Source organism: Garra rufa, chromosome 3, assembly GCF_049309525.1.
Source record: "Garra rufa chromosome 3, GarRuf1.0, whole genome shotgun sequence".
In the NCBI taxonomy this organism is placed as follows: Eukaryota; Metazoa; Chordata; class Actinopteri; order Cypriniformes; family Cyprinidae; genus Garra; species Garra rufa.
The window spans coordinates 40,894,298-40,909,964 of record NC_133363.1 but is presented as its reverse complement, the minus strand read 5'-3'; the positions used below and the strand labels follow the sequence as shown (position 1 = coordinate 40,909,964).

At 37.1% G+C, this 15,667-nt stretch overlaps 1 protein-coding gene across 1 annotated transcript in view; it reads right to left on the bottom strand.

The window, feature by feature from the left end:
- The window catches only part of itga11a (integrin, alpha 11a), a 55,019-nt gene that overhangs the window by 37,494 nt on the left and 1,858 nt on the right, over positions 1-15,667 (bottom strand). The window contains exon 2 of the mRNA XM_073836158.1: positions 7,109-7,220. Coding sequence (XP_073692259.1) covers positions 7,109-7,220 — 112 coding nt within the window. The remainder of the gene's footprint in view (positions 1-7,108; positions 7,221-15,667) is intronic.

Genomic DNA, 15,667 nt, shown 5'->3' with positions numbered 1-15,667 from the left:
TGTGAGCAGCCACAATGCGCAGCCGCAGGTCCTGGTTGAATAAATGTAACTTTAAGTCAGAATTTGCCAGGGGTATGAATACGGGCTTGACTGTATGTATATGTATGTATATATATATATATATATATATATTATAGTTAGATTACTTATTCAATAGGTTCTATATGTTTATATATGTAGCACATGGTCTGTAAGGCACAACATTTCGTTCCACACAATGCAGAATGACACTAAACTCACTTGACTTGATTTGGCACAGTAAGAGTCTATGTGAAAATATAGAGCTACTTCTATATTTTAGGAAGGAGATCATCATATTTGACGATCCTTGGCACAATTCGAAAATGCCTCCTCATTCTGTATTATACATGAAAAGTTCAAATCACCAAGGGCGCTATCACATCCTGCCACAATGAAAACATTATGAAACACTGCATCTCACACACGCCAATGATCAGCACATCTAAAGCTGATTCTGACAGGTGGTAAAGGTTAATGCTCTAAACAGGAGCAATACCCACTCAGGGACAGAGCGATTCAGAGAGCGATATCTGACACTAGTTTACTGCAGATCCAGACCTCCATGAGTGTTCTGCCATAGGCCAAGGGTCAACATCATGGGCCCCTCGAGAAAATATTTCTCTGTTTGGCAAGCTTCACCAGGGAAGCATTCCAACAAAATCTGGATCCAGCTTCTCAAACAAATGGATTTTACCCATTACAGTTAAAATATAATTATATAACGCCCACAGGCTATTTACAGTGGAATTAAGAAATTAAGTAAAACAAGCACTGCACATGCCTGCTCAGCCTGACTTCAGTCAGTATGCACAAATAAACACAATGATCTTAGGGACAGTTTAACACTGTTTCATATGTACTGTAAATATTGTCTATGATATAACGATTTTTGGACAAACACTTGAAGTTTAACACTGATTTGAAAATAAGGAAATAAGCTTACATAAAAAATCCCAACAGACGTCTCCAGTTAAAAGTTCATCTAAACATCTAAAAGTCTCTGGAAATATTTTTCACAGAAGGAGCTCAGACTGTGTGCATATTTTTGCTGCTATTAATATTGTGAATATCACTGGTGTTATAGCTGCTTTTGGCAGTATACTTTACACTTGAGTTCAGCTCAGGACACACTTACCTAAATAAAAAAAAGGGAAGAAGGAAGTATGAAAGAGAAATATAGAGATGAGCATGAAAAGAGGACCTTTGTTGCAGTGATTTAATGGTCTAGTCAAACTTCCAGGGTAATGACACAGTGAGCTGTTAAAACAATCAGACTTAGACTCATTAAGCTCTTATGTTTTTTCTCTGTGGCAAGGCTACAAAAGGCTAATAGCACTGAATGAAACAGCCATGCTAATACACAACCTTTACATAAATGCTCTACTAGCAGCCCAGATCCTTTGGAAAAATCTAAGAGGAAAGGGTTTGCCATTAATAGCCAAATGTTTTTCACATTTGGAGAGTGAGAAAAGACTTTGCTCATGGTACCATGGTGCTGAGGTCTATGAAGTGCCAGTAACTCCACTGATATGGCGTTTCATTACTTTCATATATGATGGGACAGAAAAGAAGAGATGAACCACAAATGCTTTATCCTTCTCATGGCTTGTGTGTTATTATTTTAAAAGGGCACGTCGAACAATACAAAAACCCTCATTACTATGAAACGCGACACTTCTGTGCTGTTATTTCTTCTTGGTACATGCAGCAAAGCCAGTTAAGTAACTATAGCAACTCACCCCACATCCTCAAACCCACAAACTATTACTGCGCATGTTGATTTCATCGAATCATTACTGCTTTGTTAACCAAGGCATTTATGTACAGATGAATATTCCTAGAACAGTGTGAAAGAAGGCTTGTGAGTTTGAGTCTAGAGATGAAGAACACTTTAACCCTCCTGCTGCTTGAAGAATTCAGAGGTCACAGGCCAGACAAAAGTCAAAACTCAGCAAGGAATTCAAACTGCAAACCTTCAAAAATAAACAGACTGTGCATATGTGTCCACGGTTGTCTGTATGTCCATCCCAAGGGATCTATCGAGCCAATTCTGTGGATATGCAAATGTCAGTGGCCACCCAGGAAAAAATCCCATTGGCAGCTAGACATCAGAAAAAGAATGTCTGTTACCATCATGGACAAGCTAAAATAGTCCTGCAAGTCATAATCAAACTCAACTTGTTTATTACAGTTTTAAATGTTTTCTCTCCATCTGTGAGCTGTGATCTGTTTCTATCAAAACTACTACAGCAGAAAGTGAGAGACAGAATGAAAATCGTTTAAAATTGGTTCTTTTTGGACAAATAGAAAACAGCTGAAGGTCATAATGGCTGCAGATTATTTTATGTAGCTTTTAAGAACTCTGATATTTGACCTCTGACAAATACAAATATTATATACACTTATGTTCAATCGTTTGGGGTCAGTGAGATTTAATTTCATTTATTTATTTATATTTTTTAAATGTTTTTATTCTGCAAGAATGCGTAAAATTGCAAATGCTCTTATTCTGAGCATTCATTCATATTCATCAAAGAACCTGAAAATGTATCACATTTTCCGCAAAAAGCAGAACAACTATTTTTAACACTGATAATAATAAGAAATGCTACTTGAACACCAAATCAGCATCTTAACATTTCTGAAGGATCATGTGACACTAAAGATTGGAGTAATGGCTTCAACATTGCCATCACAGAAACGTGATGAAAAAAAAAAAAAAAAATTTTTGACTGGTAGTCAACAGAATGAAAAATACAAACATACACTTTTTGAATATGAAACAGTCACAAACACACATTGTTCATACTTCAAAGAGGGCAAACACGGCTGTCTTGTACACCAGAACAACAGATTCCTGGAATAGTCCAAATATTCATCACCCATGAAAATTTACTGTGCCCCCAAACCCCCACATGCTCCCTATGAGTTGTGCAATGAATGCTGCATGAGCTGAATCTGTTTTTATCATCATCACAGAGCTGGGGAGCTCAAATTTCTCTATGTGATACAAGTTATTGGGTTCAGCTCACTCTCTGTGACATGCAAATGTAAAAAAAAATTAAAATAATTCTGACTGAAAATAAAATTGAACTTGCTTGTTTAGCGGTTTGTGCCACTTTGAACAATTCAGTTACAGAAAGTCTCTAACCTGTAATTATGTATCTGCTACATGGTAGCAACTTTTGAGATTGTTCCAATATACAGTATGCAGGGCAATGCCTGTATCTTGGAACAAGTAAAGCGAACATGTTCCAAACAATCTTGGTGTAGTGACCTGGAATAAAATGCATATGTTAACATAAAGTTACAACTCAAAGAAAAAACGACTACATACTGCCTTCTACAGCAGTAACCACAGCTGATGTGTGTGTTGCCAGACCCTTTCCCCCATTTTCCTACACCACTAAACCCCTTCTGTGCCTCAGAAACTGGGATAACACCTCTTTCCACTGCATGCTTCTGTGATAGAACCCTCAATGGACCAAAGAGAAAGAGAAAGAGAAAGAGAAAGAGAAAGAGAAAGAGAAAGAGAAAGAGAAAGAGAAAGAGAAAGTAGCATTTGGAAAACCATAATACTATGATACTCATACTATGTTAGCATTATATACATAGTTACATGGAATATACTAGTATACTAACATATTAACAAAAGTAAGTGGTATAGTGGTATATATATAGATGGTACTCAATGGACATTTCAAGTCACAACTGCAGTGACACGCACAAAACCAACGTCACATAAAACGTACCATATGTACGTTCATCTGCTCCGGGGGGGAAAAAACACTCTTTCAGCACCACTCAGTGGACATTTTACACTGAATATGTCATGAAACGTACAAGGCAGTATGTATTTTGCGTCTTGCGAAAAAATTCCTTCAGGAACGTTTTCGTCATGAGATCAGGTTGCTTTCATCACGTCAAGCGACTATAGCTCTACCTCTGAAGCAAGCCTCCATAGACCCTCAGTTATAATGTCAAAACATTTGAGGAAAAGTGACTATGACTCGGCCTCAGAAACAAGTCTCCATGGACCCCCTGTCAAAACAGTCACTTCACTGAATATAATAGTGTAGGTATACTGCACTGAAACCTGCATGAAAAAGAGCTTGAATGTATTGTGTGTTATCCACTGAAAGGCTTTGGGGTTGTGAGAGAGGTGAGACACAGCTAGACTCCATTACTTTCTTGGACTAAACATTCTCCTCTGAGGATCTGACTGCGCTAATCAAGACATTTCCTGAGTCAAACCGTCTGAGAGTACCAGTACACACACACACACACACACACACACACACACAAGTAAATAGCCAGCAGTGTCCAAAACGTTTCCCCTGTTCAAACAATCTGAGGTAGCCTTACTGCATAATGGTGATTAGCTACTGTCTATAGCCAATTCCGGCTAAACCCTTTTCCTCTTCTACTGCCTGAATCATGCCAGCATAAATACAACACACTCTCTCTAATGCTCTGTCTCTGTTTCGCATACACATAAACAGATTTCAACTGTCTACAGCATACTGCTGTTTTAAATATACCTGTATAGTGAAAACTGACTCTTTTAATTGGGCTTTCAAACAGTACGTCTTGGCTTTATGTGTAGTTTAGTCTGTTAGCATTTGTTGATGTGCGTGTCTTTAACAGAGTGGTTTTGTGAATGTTGTTTAAGTGCGTATTCACAACACACAACTCTTCCCAAAAATATGATAAAATAAAAGTGACACACACACACAAGAGCCAAGCCAGACACACATGCCACACTGCAAAATTTCCTTTGGCCTGTTAATGGTTTCCAGATGCTGTGTGAATGGGGCAGAGACAGAACGGGGGTCTGTCTGGCAGCCGCTCACTTGAGAAAGTCTTTGTTGATATCACCCCACATCAGTCCAGCTAAACTGACAACACACTCACAGCTAAACTACAGACCGAGCTATTTAGCTGTTATCTAGGGAATGTGAGATCGAATATATCTTTTTCATGAACTCAGGTACAATGGGTGAACAAATCTCCTCATTATGAATAGAAGCAGATGAGCTGGATTCTCTTGTATGCTTCTTAAACAAACATGAGCGGTCCATTAACACTTATTTCAGGCGAATTACACTGATAAATAAAGAAAATGATTTTCTTTGCAGGCATACTTATTATTTCACACACACAGATATAGAGCTCTGGGCAGGGTATCAGGTGAGCTGTGGCCAAGCAGACATACTAAGATGCCAGATTGAAATCAAATTGCCAAAGCAAAGAGAGATGATGATATCACAGTGATGGACGACAAACGTTAAACTCCTTCCAACTCTCATAAGCCTGTAAAAGCATCATTGGTGCATTTTCCTTTTACAAGAGATCTAAATTTACTTGTGATGAAAACTATATACATCATTGAGGCATGGCGACCTACTGTTGATTTGGGAAATGCAATGAAAAACGAATATTTTCTTGGACATCTTTCTGAATTACATTTCCTTCATTTCAAGACCTTTTGACATCTGACCTTTTGAGATGGTTTTGACCATATTACAAAGATGTGAAAACGCAGCAGGAATAATAATTCGCTGCCAAGACATTAAAGGAAGTTTTTAATTCTTAAATGGAACCCTGAGTGTTATGACTTGAATGGCTTAATTTAATGTAAATTATGTGTCTTACTGAAATATGTAGTAGAAAACCCATTAAAGATTTACATTATTAAAAAAAAAATCCACATTGTTTTTTACATATATTGGACTATGGAGGGTGGGGGGTGCCATTATTTTGGTGACGTGAAATGGTTGTACTCAATGAGCTACTGCCGCTACCTGCTGATATTTTTACCGCAAAACAACATGGAAAAAAAATACTGATTTGATGATCAAAGTTACTGAAAGAGCTTTACAGGTGGATAGCGATGGATATATAAGTGTAGGCTTAAACCAAATTCTGTATCATCAATTTTTCCCACAAGGACTCTAAAGTCCTGGATATCGAGTGGAATTCATGCTGAGAAACTCCTTCAGTGGCCATGGAGTCATGACAAACATCTGCGCTTCTTTTCTCTGCCATTTGTAAGCTATTTTAGTAGCTGTGATCTACTAAAAGCCTCAAAGGCATCAGGGTTAAAGTTGAGAAAACAATGACATGGGTCTATAGGAAGTTTTATTCATCCGCAGGCATCCCATTCTTTTCTCTGCTTCTTATCGCTACACTCTTAAAAATAAAGGTGCTTCACGATGCCATAGAAGAACCTTTTTTGTCTAAATGGTTCTGTATAAAGAACCTTTAGCATCTGAAGAACCTTTCTGTTTCACAAAAGGTTGTTTGTGGTGAAAGAAGGTTCTTCAGATTATAAAAAGGTAAGAAAGAGATGGTTCTTTAAAGAACCTTTGACTGAATGGTTCTTTGTGAAACCAAGAATGGTTCTTTTATGGCATTGCTGTGAAGAACCTTTTAAAGCACCTTTATTCTTAAGAGCGTAGGAAAAGCAGTGAAGACTAAGATGTGGCATCTTATCAGTATTTTATTTACTGAGTTGTGTTGCGGTAAAAATAGCAACATGTAGCGCCAGAAGTTCACCAAGTGCAACCATTTCACGTCATCAAAATAATGGTACCCCCCATAGTCCCCCATAAAATATATATAAAACAATGTGGATTTTTTTCAATAACATAATTTGTTAAGGGGTTTTCTACTACAAATTTCAGTAAGAGACACCATTTATGTTATATTTAGCCATAAGTCTTCCCTTTAAAGGAATATTTCACACAAAAATAAAAAAAACAATTTTACTTGCCAGTGTCATTTCCACACTCTCCATAAAGAACCTTTCAAATCTGAAAAACCTTTCTGTTTCACAAACGGTTCTTTGTGGTGAAAGAAGGTTTTGCAGATTATAAAAAGGTAAGAAAGAGATGGTTCTTTAAAGAACCTTTGACTGAATGGTTCTTTGTGAAACCAAGAATGGTTCTTCTATGGCATTGCTGTGAAGATCATCACATTTTTAAAAATATCTTCTTTTGTCATCATTTACTAATGAGGTACACTTTAGGGAGGATAGTTTAGAGGATAAAGAAGTACAGAAAAAAACCTAAGAAGTGCTTCTTACCACTTCTGTCCCCCAGCCATGTGTTGTTGGACAGTGTAGCCAAACTGTGTCTGCCTGGGGCCCTTTATGATCCGGTGATTTTTGGTGTCAATGTTGAAACAGTCGTGGAACCCTGTAAACAGACACAAACAATTCAAATATGAACCATCCACAGCACGCTTGGACACAAGAATCCATTTACAGGCAATAGAGGCAAGCAGCTCCAGCAATGACCCAAAACTTAGCAAAATTTAATTGTGGCTAAACTGAGTTTCTGCCAGCACAAAAAGCCCTAAACAGTAGTTTCCAGTCATGAACTACCGTGTGTACACCACTAACAGACAAACAGAAAGGAAATGGCAGTTTGTTTTTTGTTTTTGCAAAGTTTTGAACTTTAAAAAAGGGGTTGTTGTTGTTGGCAAAGGGAAAACACAATAATTATTTTGTCAAAACTGAGTCATAACAACCTACAGTGAATCTAGTCTCATAGATTATGATCTGTCATTTGATTTGGTTTAGGCCAAATATGCACAGACTCATGGAAAATGTACACCAAATCAAAGTACTTTTTATTGGTTTTTGAAAGAATGTATTCTTTTATTGATTTTGAATATAGAGTTTTATACACAGTTTTCTCTGAATCAGTTAACTGAAGTCATTTTACTCAATGCTGGCTTATTTACTGAATGTTGTCTTTGTTGTGAGTATTGCCTTCAATGTAGATAACTGAGCAGCAGTGAGTAATTCCATTACTTATAATATGTTTGTGACAATTGGGCTTTTTTGGTTCAGAAATCCTCCTTAAATGGAAAAGAATCTATTTACACTGGTGTTTTAAGGTTTCATCTCATTCTAAAAAAACAGACTTTTTAATTGCTTTATCTCCCTCAAAGTTCAAAGGTGTCTCTGTTTACACATGACATGCCTGTGTGGCTTCTGTTTATGCTTTGACAGACTCCCAAAGACTACAAGATCTTGGTCACTGGATTAACAAACACATTCATGGAGGTCTTCTGCTGAAACCCTTTCACAATCAGCCTGATGCTCACGCTCATGGAGAAAGCCTGCATGATTTTCATTGCTTGACCTGACATACTCCAACTCTAAACAATAAATCTGTCAATCATCATAACAAAATTGACAGTCTGTCAGTCAAATGAAGTAAGGAAGTAAGGAAGTCACATCTGACTCACAGAGCTTTTACAGGCAGGTCCAATTTCAGAATTAAAAAACTATTTTGTCTTTTAAGTTGCTTCCTGTCAGCACCATAATTATGGCTTAACTTGGAGCAAAGGCTGAAAAGATGACTGTTTTGGCTACAGATTCTTTAATTAAAGGGATAGTCCACCTAAAAACTAAAAGTTCTGTTAACATTTACTCATCTGTATGTTGTTCAAAACCTGCACGACTTACTTTATTCTGTGGATAACAAGAGAAGCTGAAACGATATGCAGAAAAATGTGTTTTATTTTTTGTACATACAATGAAGGTCATTTCATTGTATGGACAATGACAGTTAAAACGTTCTTCAAAATATCTTCTAAATAAAGTCATACAGGTTTGGAATGACATGATGATGAGAAAATGACAAAATTCTTAGTTATTGGTGAACTAAACCTTTAAATATTTACGGAAAGGCTTGAGCAAACATCATCAAATAATTGTGTTTTTAATGAATTTGCAACTATTTGGCAACTGCATATTATAAAGATCACTATTTGGAAGCATACAGTTGAGATCAAAAGTTTACACCCCTCTTTCAGAATCTGCAAAATTTTAAGGGATCATACAAAATGCATGTTATTGTTTATTTAGTACTGACCTGGATAAGATATTTCTCATAAAAAATGTTTACATATAGTCCACATTAAAAAATAGTTGAATTTATAAAAATGACCCTGTTCAAAAATTTACATCCTCCTGATTCTTAATACTGTGTTATTACCTGAATGATCCACAGCTGTCTTTTTTGTTTAGTGATAGTTGTTCATGATAGTTGTCCTTTGTTTGTCCTGAACCATCAAACTGCCTGCTGTTCTTTAGAAAAATCCTTCAGGTCCCACAAATTCTTTGGTTTTTCAGCATTTTTGTGAAAACTTTGAATTTGAAGATTAGGGTAAATTGAACTTATTTTGTCTTCTGGGAAACATGTCTTCTGTAGCCTCTGAAGGGCAGTACTAAATGAAAAAACATGATATTTAGGCAAAATAAGAAAGATCTCCATTCTGTTCAAAGGTTTCACCTCCCAGCTATTTTTATAAATGCAACTATTATTTTTTCTTGCAGACCATATGTAAACAGCTTTTATGTGAAATATCTTATTCAGGTCAGTACTAAATAAACAATAACATCCATTGTGTATGATTTCTCTTATTTTGGTAAAATAATTAACATTTTGGAGATTCTGAAAGGGGGTGTAAACTTTTGACCTCAACTGTAGCTCTTAAAAATAAATCTAAAGCAGGTGCTGAACTTAGAAATATAAAAAAGCTTTGATCCAAGTGTAAACACAACGGTAATTTATCAGAGAATTACACTGAATCACACTGTTAATCTATGCTCTGAACTCTGAATGCCAGAATATGGATGTCATATCCCTGCACACCTGGAAAACGATGAGTAGGAATGTTTGACAAAACAAAATAAATAAACAAATAAATAAATAATGGCAAGGATGCAGAAAATATACAATGAGAGCTGAGGAAAGGCCTGATTTTCTCTGGTGGCTCCAGGTCTCCTTGTCTCCAGTCTGGCTTCTGTACTAAAGGGGGAAAAACAGAGGAAAAATATCTATCTCCTCTGGATTCAATTAAAAGACCTTTAAAGAAAAGGTCTTTCAAAATAAAAAAATATTTATTTTCCAGCTGTCACCAGTGAAAATTAAATAGTTTATTGATAACAGTGATGATAAGTATAATGTCTGCTTCAAGCAAGGATGTATAGTTTCCATTCGGCAAACTATATCTTGCAGATGATTGATGGATGTGATGAAGAGATCTTCCTCTTAGAAGAGGGGAGAGGAAGAGAAGTGAAGTGCTTTTAGTGTCTTTTTTCTCTCCCTCACTCTTTTTCTCTTTCCCACATTCTCTGTCTGTAGACAAAAGAATGAATGATGACATGCTACTGTAGTGTTAGGGATGATGTAAAAGCATTTTTGCACATTAATCTGCTCAGGCACAAGAATTCACAGGGAATAATGTGGACCATATGTTTTTCCGAGCCTCATTTTTGGTCACTGCCTTTCACAGAAAGTGATGAAGAGTTGTGAATGACACTGCCAGTGACTGACGTATTATTCTGAGCAGGTGTGTATATTCCACTGTGAACTGTGTCACTCACAACTCCAGGTTAGACTTATTCTCAACGAACTTATTGTGCGTCAACTACCTCCTGCTTTGTTGAATATCAGACAAAAATCTACAAAAAAAAAAAAAATTAACTGCTTGAACTGACAAACTTGTATAATTACATATAAACTCAAATAGTTACTTATATGAAACCATATAATTCACTTCTATCACGGCAACATACTGTTGCACTAATTGCAACACTGTCCAGACATCCAGAACCTTTTGATGTTATTCTGAAACATTCTCCAGATGACTTCATTTCGAGGTTTGTGGCAAAAATGCCACCAAAATGAACAAAAATGTCCCATAGATTCAAGACAAAGGGGCAAAGAATGCCCTGCACAATTAAACAATGTATTACGGCTGTCACGATTAAAGTGAAATGTGAAAATGAATGAAAATGGTTCACAGAATTGCTTGCATTTAAGCACAGTTTTGTGCAGCGTTGAGCCTTATAACCAATCAAATGTGTTTCTGTTGAACTTCGGAATGCATTGGCCAATCAGAGGTGCTTAATTTAGGAGCTGTGATAAGTGTGCACACCTGTAAATTCCCTCATCATAAACAACTGCAAATAAAAGAGTAATTTTGTCACTTCAGTGATTATAACGGGAGTTTTTGCATAACTTGTTATAGACTAGACCAGGGGTCCCCAAACTAAGGCCCGGGGGCCGAATGCGGCCCGCCCCCACATTTGGACCGGCCCTCTGAACAATGCCGGAGACATATTTTGAAAATGAAAAATTAAAAGGAAAATTTTAAATATGATTTACTTATATCTTGATAATAAAGGTTGGCTTTCAAACTAAAATTTGTTAGTTAATTTTCGTTTAATTTTAGTTATTAACATTCAACATAATGTGTCATCGCAATCGAACAGGTGATGCGCGAGCCAGCTAGATGACAAAATGACTCAATAGCATTTGAGGTGAAACTAGCACTGCTTGTGGGACAGGTGCAAAAGCAAGACTTCACTTATCTCCCAGTTACCCAAAGTTTTTCAGCTGAGAAACCAGTGGCCCCATTCCCAGGTGAAAAGTCTGTGGAAGCGCTGAAAATGATGAAGGCAGAGTTTGACGTGTGATTCAAAAATCACAGTGGATTCTTGAATCGATTTTGCTTGACAAGCCTCTCAAGGCTACGGTTCTCTTGGTTGGTTGTGCATCTTTTTCTTCTACACTTTTTCCTTCCACTCAACTTGCTGTTAACATGCTTGGATACAGCACTCTGAAAAGCCAGCTTCTTTGGCTAAACAATGTTTGTGGCTTACCCTCCTTGTGAAGGGTGTCAGTGCTTGTCTTCTGGACAACTGTCAGATCAGCAGTCTTCCCCATGATTGTGTAGCCTAGTGAACCAAACTGAGAGACCATTTTGATGGCTCAGGAAACCTTTGCAGGCGTTTTGAGTTGATTAGCTTATATGTCACCATATTCTAATTTTTTGAGAGTGAATTGGTGTTTTTTTTAAATGTGAGCCAGATCATCACAATTAAAAGAACCAAAGACTTAAACTACTTCAGTCTGAGTGAATTCAATTTATTTAATACTTAAGTTTCACAATTTGAGTTGAATTACTGAAATATATGAACTTTCTAATTTATTGAGATGCACCTGTATATCTTTTGAAAAGTAATTATCCTTTTTCTGTGTGGTGCATAACAAAATAAACTATTCTAGCATTAAAAGGTAGAATAAATACAGGTAAAATCATAATAAAATAACTAGTAGTCAGTCCAGCCCATGGTATTTTCTTTTATAAACCGACCGGCCCCCCATTAAAGAAAAAAATATGTGGCCCTCTCAGAAAAAAGTTTGGGGACCCCTGGACTAGACTAACGTCATGGAGCGACATGTTGATCTGTGAAGCCAGAATGTGACGTGCTCAAAACGCAGACACAAAACAAAAAAGTTTTTATATTGTTTTCTATAAGGAGTAACAATATAAAGAGTAATAATCTACAATAATGATTTTTGTCATAATATTGCACCCCTTTGAGCTCCTGTTTTTTTGCTACCTGATTTCATGATGAAAACGTACCTGTGGGAACAATAGGTACATATCACTGCAGTTTCCAACAGAAATGTCCACTAGAGGCGGTATAACAGCGAGCACTTGTAATTGCTTTTGCACACAGTTATGGTTACAGCTCCATATGTTTTGCTTTCCGGACGTAACAAACTTGCTCGGTAGCTCAGCCGGCACAGAATTGGCCTTAGAATGCGGAAAAACGTGACTCACGCTGAAAGAGCTGCAAGATAAGAGATTGGAAAACAAGCTAAAACGGCATGCTTGCGATTGCGTTTTTACGTCAAAGTTATAGCACCACTCAACGGACATTTCAAATCAGAACTGAGGTGACACCTACAAAACCAACGTCACATAAAACGTACAATATGTACGTTCATCTGTTCTGGGAGGAAAAAACTCTTTTAGCACCACTCAGTGGGCATTTTTGTTGGAAACTGTAGAGATATGCACTTATTGGTACATTTTGCGTCTCGTAAAAACGTTCCAACAGGTATGTTTACGTCATGAGACCAATTTGTTTTTTTACATGTATCATTTAGATTTTAAACAGTCTATTATTATTGACAACAGTTTAAAATATTGATTAAAGTAATTGAGTAAATAAAATTTGCCCCTGGAAATCATTCCCAGGGGGAATATATTGTTCCTTAATGGAAAAGTGAATTTCTGACTCTGCTTTATTTATGAATAGTCAGCAAAATGAGAACCTTGCTCATGCGTGAATCTAAAAATAGATCTGTCAGCTGACCAGCGAAGAAGAAAAGCTAAATAATACCTGTGATCATGCTGTATAATGTTACCTTTGTCTACATATCCCCCCCTAAATTCTCTCCCACAGTCATTGATCACTTTTTCCAAAGGGCTTAAATACACATCCAAGGCATCCAGTCTGTTACTGAAACCAAACTGTCCCAGACACCAACTGAGAAAAGCTTTACCCTTAAAAAATAATAAGAAGAAGAAAAAAACCTAAGGGGGAAAAAAGAATGAGAAAGAAGGGGAGTAGAAAGGTTCTAGTTTCCATTTAAAAGTCCTAACGTGGCAGACACTTTAATATTCTCTGTAATATCAGCAGGTCCTATAGAGTGGGTTTCCTGTGTGTGGATTCTTTTGCCCAGTTAAATAAACCTCAGTACAGTGGCTGCAAGGGTTGTGCTCTGTGTCCAGGCCAGGCCTGCGCTGCTTTTGGACCACAATCAAGCTACAGGAGCCACACCACAGTCATACTGACAGAGAAGCACCAGTCTATGAGAATGGCAATGCATCACCAAGACTAATAATTTGTTAGTCAGACTAATAATTTGCCAATGTCGGACAGAACCAAGGCATTGTGGTCAGGATATGCATGTTCTCAAGATATATGAAGAGATGTTCACAGGGATGCAGGTTTGAATTTGGCATACGTCATGTTCCAGTCATTCCCCTATTCTCTTTCCATTGTCAGCTTTCACATATGAATACTACACCTTCACTGAAAACCTAAAACACCTACTGAAATGGAAATTTATACATATCTTATAATGAAAATGATTATGTGGATAGCGAGTACACACAATGTCGTCATCCAAAACACAGCAAAATAGAGGTGCTACATCCTGCTAATTTTCATAAGGTCACATGCTTGATGCTGTTACCAGACAAAAATGTCTTGATGTGTCTTGATGGCAGCTGCAATATATTACAATAGACTTCATAAAAACACTCCAAGCCACATGCCTGAACACTGAAACTGTAATCAGATTAATCCAGGTCATGATCAAAATTAAAACATTTGAGCTAGTGTTGGTGACCATGTCTTGGACACAAACTCACATATCTACCACAAACCATTCACAAGATCTACTTCATAATCAAATCCCACATCAATGCCACCAAAGAAAACTTCCAACTCTGATTCATTACCAAGGCTCAGTTAGACACGCAACTGTGTACAAGCTCACATGTGACAGACATCCCCTTCTAAACATCTGTTAACCCCTCAGTCATCTCTCCCCTCCTTCACAAATATTTATGTGAGAAACTGCCCTGATGCTAATGAGCCTGATGCCCACTGGCAAGGATTATGGGCCAGCAGATTGGCTTTTAATAAACTCCACATGCCGGAAATGCATCTCTCGAAGCGTTGCTTTGAAATGCTCTTCTGCTTAAGATCTCATGGGCTTTATGCTTTTACTGTATGTGCTGCACCTCAGGGACTGATATACATTCTGTTACACTCACAGATCAACAGTAAAATCACCAGACATTGCTCATTTCATGCTGACTTTCCAACTGTGAGCTCTGTGGTCTGGAAAGCTCATTGAAGGGCTGCAGAGAGATGGCTAGCAGGGGATGAGCCTGGTGGCCTATGACTGGGTTTGTGGCCAAAGTAAACTATCCATGAGGCACGTGGCATCAACAGACTGACATATACCACAGTCAGGCATTACTCACTAGCTCTGGAGTTCCTCACCCACAAAAAAATAACCGTATTCTATAATTATTATTTCCAAAGTAGTATTCCAGGTAAAAGCATCTGAGATCACAATATTTTTTATCTTTAATAGCAATGTAAATCAGTTGCAGCTAAGATCTAGGGCCAGATTAAATAACCATTTGTGCCAGAGCAAAACTGGTCTTGCAATCTACATGACATAGATAAATATAGATGCACTGTGTAAAAAAAAAAAAGAAAAAAATTACTATACATTTCTAAGTAAAAAATTGTCTAACCCATTTTTTTTAGTTTTTAACATTAATCTGCAAGAAAATGCCAGACATTTTCACCTATCGTTTGTATTGCAGTTTTTTATCTTACCAAAGCAAAACAAATCATACTAACTTTAGTACATGTACATGACAATGTTAATGTGTTTGGTCTTTCTTAAAAATAAAGGCTCCAAAATGGTGCTTTTGCAGTGATGCCATAGAAGAACCATTTTTGGACCTCCCAAAAAGCTTTCAGTGAACATTTCCTAAAAGAACCATTTTTAAAATCTAAAGAACTGTTTTTGACTATAAAGACCCTTTTCTTCATTTGAAAAGTTCCATGGATGTTCAAGGTTCTTCATAGAACCATTGATGCCAATAAAGAACCTTTATTTTTAAAGTTGGCGGAATAGATCTGCTACGCTGCTGCTGCTGCGGCAGAGCAAGTAAGAAATACTGCTGATGCACATGTTACATATATGAATAACCCCCATATGTACCATACGTTAATCAC